The 8,501-nt window shown below is 38.5% G+C and overlaps 1 protein-coding gene across 1 annotated transcript; it reads right to left on the bottom strand.

The window, feature by feature from the left end:
- Positions 1-857: 857 nt before the first annotated feature.
- Positions 858-1,421, bottom strand: LOC101307080 (probable calcium-binding protein CML10-like). Its single transcript, XM_004291068.1, has one exon. The coding sequence runs from the start codon at positions 1,351-1,353 to the stop codon at positions 1,060-1,062; it is 294 nt and encodes a 97-aa protein (XP_004291116.1). The 5' UTR covers positions 1,354-1,421; the 3' UTR covers positions 858-1,059.
- Positions 1,422-8,501: the final 7,080 nt, after the last annotated feature.

Here is an 8,501-nt window from a genome sequence, read left to right as displayed (position 1 = left end):
AATTTCGAAAATAGACATGGATCTTTTGACTCATCTGGATCCTTTGTTCTTCTCATCGAATTACAAAGTGTATGCGATTTGATGGAAACCTCGATCACCTTACGATCAATTACAGATCTATATATAAAATATTATGATACAGTTGCTCAACACATTATTAATCTCAATTATGGGTAAACCCCAATTCTGGAAAAACCTCAATTCTGCTTAAACCTTACCTGTACTTCAATGGAAATCAGACCAAAATAAGGGTCTGTGAGGACTAGAGTTGAACAAAAACAAGACAAATTTCACAAATTCATGATATTTTTAATAATTAAATTGACAAAAACCTAGATTTGAAGAAAGAGGGGAAGAACGAACTTAAGCAAATTGATTATTAACATGCCACCATATGCAAAACCCGATTGTGTTCCGCCATTCCTAACGACTAATCTATCAAAGAAGAAGTGAATAGCTGTGAAGAGAGAGGTACGAAGGCAAGGGGATGAGGAGCTGCAAAAGAAGGAAAAAAACGAAAGAAACCCAGAAGAAGAAGGATTAAACGTGCATGTTATTTGGGCATTCTCACTTTTCAGTATTCGTCAAATTGTTTTTGTAAAAAAACTATAGTCGGGACAGAGTTGAGTGGAGAATGATCGATAGAAAATTTTCTATAACAAGAAAAGGTTCAATAACTATTTAATATTTGATCAAATTGCCCACATTTTGTAAGGATATGATTAGGAGGTGTAAACACAATTATTTCGAGCTAAAACTAGAATAGCTTAATTTATTAAATACCACCCGATTTAAGCAAGAATAATAGAGTGCCTGACATCGATCAATTAGATAAATGATCTACAAACATCCCAAGTAGCAAGAGAATATCTTGAATCTTATTTTAACTTGGTAATTAGAAACTGAGTTCGTACAAAAGAGGGGCTACGTACGTACGTTACGATAGATCACCACCTTCCTTCACTAAGTCGCTTACAAATTACAACTGTACGTTATTGCTGCTTCACACAGTATAGAAATTAAGCTGAAGCATGAACCAGACGCTGGTCGATCTAGTTACTACAGTTTATACTGTAGTTCCAGAGTATAGTTGACAAGTTCATCGAGCTCGGTCTGAAGACAGATGAAGCCGTCTTCGTTGGCATCGGCACGGCTTTTCCCTCGCCAGGCTCTGAAGTAGGGCGAAAACGCCCCGAGTTTAGCGAACGCTGCCTTCACCTCGTCCCAGGAGAGCTTGCCGTCTCCGTTCTGGTCATAGCTTTTGAAAATATCTTCGATCTGCTGCTTAGTGTACGGAACATCGACTTTCTTATTCTCAATCACCGTAGTGACTCGGGGTCTTCTCGGAGGCATATCTGCTGAAAGTTAGGGCTTGTTTGGATGAGATACCACTTACAGCACTATGAATCTGTATGTGATCCATTACTGGATTGAGAATACATCTATATATAGGGCTCTGGGACGCTCCCCTGTATATATTCCAATTTTAGGAGAGCCAGTCAGGTGTTTTATGTACCAAAATTGTAATGTAGCAATTGGAATAACTATATTACTTGCATCCTTAACAATATTTCCCATGACCATATGTAGCTATAGCTTACGGGTTTAACATGGCTCTGTTAGAATTATAGGAGTATATAGAACAGGGTGTTTTGGTTATTTTGCTGCCTAGCTATATAAACTCTTGTAACCTATATTTTACATCGCCACAATGTAGCCTCTAAAGTGTTTTTTTTTTTTTTTTTTTTACTAATTTCTGCATTTTAATACACTAAATCCATAATTCTTATTAGGCGCAAGTGATAATAACAGATATCGATATATAATAATGGATATATCCAAGCTTGTTTTACTTGGTCAAAAGGGTTCAAGGATTCTCTAATAATATTCAGCAATTGAAATCAGACCCCTAAGTGCTGGAAGAACATGATCTTCCCTACTACTATATATGGTAGAAGATCTCCTAACTAATATCTTGAATTATTGGATCGTATCAAGACCCTGAGACCGCTTTAAGTCAAGGAGATAGAGGCATCTCTTGTGGATTCTATATCTTGCCCTAGCTCTTCTGCATCCACGTACAGTTTTAGTTCAAAAGTTTGGAAAAACTAGCTAGAATCAAAATCGAATGGCTGAGACGGTCATTCCTATTCTTTTGGGCATCTTGCACATGGCTGGATTTAAATTTATGTGATTCTTGGGGATTGAAGTATTCACCTATAAGGAAGTGAATGGAATATCAGCAAGTGTCCCTTGCTAGTTGCTACCATGTATGGTAGATTCTTTAGGATAAGAACCGAAAGAAAATATCTGTAGAGGCAAACACATCAATCAGTATAAAGCTTTTAGAAAATTTGAAGACTAGCTATATCAAATCTGAAGCTTTATTTGAATCGAATCAACGAGCCCGAATTACTTGCCAAAGGGTTCTGAACTGAGGTACAGTTGATCGATATTCTGAAACATACAGGCACGTCGTGTGGCACATGTATTGCTTCTATAAGAGTAAAAGCGATGAATAAAAGCAAAGGAATATTGTACCAGCAAAAACATGGGAACGAATATATTGCCGACATATATCTCACATCAAATAAAAGTTATTTTACTTTTATATTTTTGTCTGACAAATCGTATTAAAGTTAAGATGGTTTACGACTTTATGCGTACAGATGTGTTCACCATATGTCCGGATAAATGATTTAGGGTTTAGGATTTAGGGTTTTTGTGGAGTTGATCCGTCACAACAACATGAATTACATATATAATTGAAACTGATAATCGAGTAAAAGAGCTTGAGATAGTTCATTATAAATATATATATATATATATATTAGTTTCTATTTAGAGCAAACATTCGTTCTGAAATTAAAGTCTGAAATTAAAGTGTGAATGTTTTTTTTTCACTCACTTTTCGGTCACATATCCATATCTCCGCCGTTCTGTTTTTAGAACCTAATGTATAAATCATTTTTGCCAAATTTCATCCGATTTTGATCTCATACAAACACATAATTTTGATCGATATTCTACTTAAAGTACGTAGTCTGTCCGTGAATTGGTGGTATATCAAAATTCATCAGTCATGTATGTTACTATTTTTCTGGACGAACCTTAGATATATGATTAAACCATTTAGAGTAATTTCTTGAGCTTTTATACAAATGATTCTTGATATCCAGACCACCTGGCCAGATGCCCTGGATATCCAAGGCAGGCTAGCTAGGGGCCGTCACAGATGGCTCGGCAGGGCGGGGACCACGCCTTCACCTCCTCCATGCATGTACAGTTTACTCGGCATGGCTGTCCGGCCACCTCAACCTCAAATCCCAGGTCCTCCACCGTACCAGTGCAGTTTTCTCATCCATCAGATACTAATGAGGACTCCTGGCCAGATGATGACTGATGAGGGACCATATATCTACCGCCTCCGCCACGGCCGGTAATGCAAGGTCCACCTCCTCGTCCTGGGATAGATGCCTCATCCTCCACCGTGGTGCTCCGATCCTGTGTATGGACCGCCTTGTGGCACGCATGGCCCCTCCACCTAGCTAACTCCCGATCAGAACCAGAAACAGTGATTTAATTGTGGATTTTGGTCAAATCTCTGTTGTAAAAGAGCGCTGCTCTTCTGAGGCTGGCTAGCTATAGTTCTTTGGTGTGTTCTATATTGGTTATGAGAATCGAAAGGATATGCACGAACCGTTGAGGAAGAACCTGATTTACTCAAGGAACTGGCATGTACAGGTTATGATGCATGGAGGGTTTCCAATTAAGTGATATTCTCTGTGTTTTCATACTACTGTATATTAGAGTGGGATTCTATTCGAGCCTCTAGCTGGTTGTATTCTACGAGTCAATATCTCAAACGGATATCTTATCGTACAGAAACGATTGACTGGATTCTATATTTATGGATATGAATGATTGAGTGCGCCAAACAGTTCCTAGCTAATCCGAGCGAGTTTTACCTTCTTCATCTTTAAAGTCTTTCATTTTAATTCTTGGAAAGAAATCAGTTTTTGGTTTGAAGAGATCTGTGTTCTTTTTATTCCTTTTCTTTGGTATATCAAAAATAGAATCCTAGTACTAGCGAAAAGGCATATATTGCATGACCAGAGCACAAGGATTATAACACTTACCTGGTTGATTATGTATATATATTACTATTTACAATTTTACTAAGATGAATACAGAAACAGGGTTACTTTATCCACCCTTAAGGGCAACAAGAGGTCGCCTCCTTACTTCGTAATCTTCCATTCTTCCGGGACTTATGGGGCTGCCTCCTTCGACGCTTATTATGGACATAAAACCAGACATGCCTCCTTCGTACTTGATATAATATAACTGAGGGCAAAAACTAACCCGAATATGACACTACTTATAACTTATAACCACACTCTAGGGCATAGTTGACAAGATCATTGAACTCCTCTTTTGAAATGTGGCCGTCGTGGTTGGAATCTACATAGCGTAATGCTCTCCTAGCCCGGAAGGAGCTCCACCGCGATCCGAGCTTCCGGAAAGCATCCTTGAGCTCTTCCTTGCAGAGCTTGCCGTCTCCGTTCCTGTCGAAGCTTTTGAAAAGTTGACGGACTTGCTCCTCGCTCCACGGAATTTCAGCCTGCTTCCTGTGAATCACCACCGGCTTAGCATCGACAAACCTAACCATTCTTTATTGGTTATAGATGCTAGCTTCTCCTGAATTTGGGTCACTTGAAATATGAGATGACTATGAGAGGTTTAGAGCGCGGCATCAATTTATATATAGTGAGCTCTGGCTTGGCCTCTCTTGCTAGTTTCTGAATGCATCTTTCTTGAGTGAGTCACGTGATCAGGGATTCTCGCTGTATGCCATCAATGAAAGTAAAATTAGAAGAGAATCTGTTAAGATTATAGGTTCCATTTTTGCTTAGGTATAGTCCATTCAAAACTTAGCAGCCTGCCTTGATGCACCAGATAGATGCTTGTCAACAAAAGCACAAGAGCATAATATAGATGCTTGTTTTTAACTTTTCTACTGTATTAGTCTCGTAATAATAATATTTACAGCGATTAAAAGAAATATTGGTATCCCCTAACAAAAAAGAAGGAATATTAGTTCAACATACTTTTGTGGTCTAGCTTGAATAGTTTAGTAGCATTGCTTTTCGTTTAAAGCTTAATATAATTGCATGCATATTTTCTTTTGAGATCGACCAATTCAGGTAATAAGCTACTCCGCCTTAATTTGCTGGAGGTTTGTATTAAGTAAATTAATCTCAGACATTAACTTGATCGACATTATATGTTGGATTGGTGCGAATCAGAATCCATTATATATTGGCCATGGGGTGGCCTTTACAAAGCATCTTGATCAAGTTACTGCATGAATTAATGCCGATGATTTTATAATCATCTGATAATCTAGGAACAGCAACATTATTCATGATTAGTTAAAGTGAGAGATAATTAATCGATTATTGATTAAGAAACCACATTACAGTGATGCTTTCATGGATTGCGGATAATTAATCTTTCCAAATCAGCATGAAACATCATATATAGTGCATGTTATGCTTCATGAATTTTATCTAATCATGCATCTTCACTCATAAAATAAAATTAAGATTGAAAGAATTTTACTATCATGTACGTGTTCGATTTGTAGACAAAGTTATATAGAGAGGTAAATTGTTCGTGAGTTTGGGAGTTTTTGGGGAGTTCCTAATAGTGCATGTAACTTATAATTGAAGATGCTGTTGAGTCGGGTGCTAGAATGCTTCACTTGATTAGTTAATTAGATTTGATCTTGTTCCCATTTGCCATTGATTTATACACTCCAACATATACGAATGTGCACTCGTACGCATTACTAAATATGTTTCTTCTGTAATTTTGTCTTAGCTTAGTTGAAGAGATACATAGATTACATATACAGGCAGGGAACGTTAGATCTAATAGCTAGTTCATCTACCCTGGCAAAGATGGGCAACGCCTCCGTCCTTCGCTACCATAACACTCAAATTAACACACTCATTATACAGAGACTATATATACATAGCCCCAGATTCTTCCATGTAATATTCAACATAGATGGAAACATGGCTACACTCGATCTAGAGATATGTAAAGTAGAGTTAAGCAGAAACACTAGTACACCACCCCCATAATAACATGGCGCGCGCTTAGAGCTTATAACCACATTGTAGGGCATAGTTGATAAGGTCGTTGAGCTCCTCATTAGAGATGACGCCGTCGCCGTTGGCATCTACATGGCGTAAAGCTCTCCTAGCTCTGTAAGAGCTCCAACGCGATCCGAGTCTCCGAAAGGCTGCCTTGAGCTCCTCCTTGGAGAGTTTGCCGTCACCGTTCTTGTCAGCGCTTTTGAAAAGATCACGGACCAGCTCCGGGCTCCACTGAGCTGCAGGGACCTTCTTATCATGAGGCCAGCAGAGGACCGGTGTGAAGGGATATTGGACAAACCTCATATATATGGCTCAACTAGTTCTGGACTTCTGGCTGTCTCTGCAATAAAGGCTTGTACCACTGGTTAGAGCGCGAGATCAAATTTATAGTGTGCTCTGCAAGAGCTAGCTAGAGTGTTCCTGTGCATCTGCACTTTGGATTGGATCCTATATATTATATTAAGACATCTTTCTGATCTGGCATGGGGATATTTTATGAATCGATGCGATTAACACTACGTACTAGCTTAACTATTATGCTAGGCTAAACACTAAAACTCCTAATCAACCATTAATCACTTTTATTAGCAAGATGATAATCTTATTTAGTATCTTACATAATGAAATGGTGTTTAACCATTAAAATCTTTCAAGCATATTCATCCAGCACAAATTGGATACATGTACTAGCTATAGTCTGCTTGAAGTAAAATTATTTTGTCTGCTTGAAGTTATATATGATGCCTATTGTAGCTAGGTAATAGGTATAACTAAAGTCCAATATTGTTTATGCAGTCCTGTCTTTTCTTTTCCCAGTCCTCTGAAATCCGATTTCTAACTTCTCAACCCCATATAATAACTAATAACATAGCCTGCGAAAGATCGCATATATTCACAGAGCATAATGGATTGACTTGGTCAAAAGGAATGAATTGGGAGCTTTTCTACAGGAGTGAATTGGTCAAATTAATAAGACCTAAGATTAGAGGGTTTTAATAAGACTTAAGATTTATTGTCTTAATCTTATGTGACATATCATGTCATTTAGACATATCATCAATTTAATAAATCATGTCATATCATTCTTTAGTAAAAATACAATATTAACCCTAACAATTAATGACTGGTGTTTTGGCCACGATCCTCAGCAGGGGTAGAGAGGTAACTTGTGCTACCAAAAGTAAATTAGGGTTTGCAGGGCGTGCCACCGCGCGGACGCGGAACGAGAACGGTGCGCGTTCTTGACTTCTAATCAGGCGAAGTAGAGCTCCGGTGTCACCTCGCGGGCGAGGAATTACGAGCAAACTATCTAGTCACCTGTGAATCGATACTCACTGTTCGAAGCGAGCAGAGCAACAATTGGGAAAGAGAGGCGAGTACAGACGGGCTCTGAGATCTAAGGCGAGGTGCACTTAGAACTTAGGGTTTCGAGGATGCTCGAAGATTTGTAGTTGTTTTGTATGATTGATTGTGTGTTTTGTTCGTTGTGTCAAACTCCTTTATATAGCGATCCGCAAGCAATTCGCAGAGACCTAATCACAAATCCATTCGGACTCAGCAATTAGAATTCCACCAGGAAATGACCAGCTCGCGAGCCGCGCGATCCATGCAACACGTGTCCAAAACAGGCTTCGCCTAGGTCTCGCTCACCGCCCCGCATCATATCACTGTAGCGTTGTACGCGAACTCGAGCACTAAGCGATCCTATCCCACGGGTACTACAGTCCATTTCCAACTCTACCTCGCCATGCACTGTAGAATCCTACACGAACTAGAACAAAGGATCCCGCGAGGACATCGAATCCCGCGAGGTATCAGAATCCTTGCACAATTCCAACTCGCGTGTTGCCAGACTTCGCCACCCTTCGTGGGCTTCGCATTAAAAAAGGGCCACAGGTACTGGCCCAAATGTTATCCAAAACTACCCTGAGTCTTGGACCAAAAATACCCACTGGGCTCAAAAACAACTGGTACATGCTAATAAGAAATATATTCTTACACTCCTAATATGGATGCATATACCAAATTTAATTTGTCAATAATGACCAAGTTAATAATCATACCAAATTAGACTTTATACCATAAAATTTATTAAAATTTCCTTCCAACTTTGTGAATCTAAATTTAGTACGTTATAGACTTTTAACTTATCAATTTTCATATTTATTTTACGGGTTAGAATTCTGATATCTATATATCTAAATTTAGTTCTATATATTCTGTATCGAATTTTTTATTTTATTTTTTTAAAAAAGTCTCTATCAATTTTTTTTGGATGAATTACCTATATATGTATATAAACTTTCTTTTGGACGAATTATATGTACGTGTAGA

The sequence above is a fragment of the Fragaria vesca genome, linkage group LG2, assembly GCF_000184155.1.
Source record: "Fragaria vesca subsp. vesca linkage group LG2, FraVesHawaii_1.0, whole genome shotgun sequence".
Classification (NCBI taxonomy): domain Eukaryota; kingdom Viridiplantae; phylum Streptophyta; class Magnoliopsida; order Rosales; family Rosaceae; genus Fragaria; species Fragaria vesca.
The sequence above is the reverse complement of the archived record's forward strand: the minus strand, read 5'-3'. Positions and strand labels throughout refer to the sequence as shown.

Excerpts from the sequence above, each read along its gene's own strand:
- LOC101307080 (XM_004291068.1), bottom strand. The coding sequence starts at position 1,353 with ATGCCTCCGAGAAGACCCCGAGTCACTACGGTGATTGAGAATAAGAAA.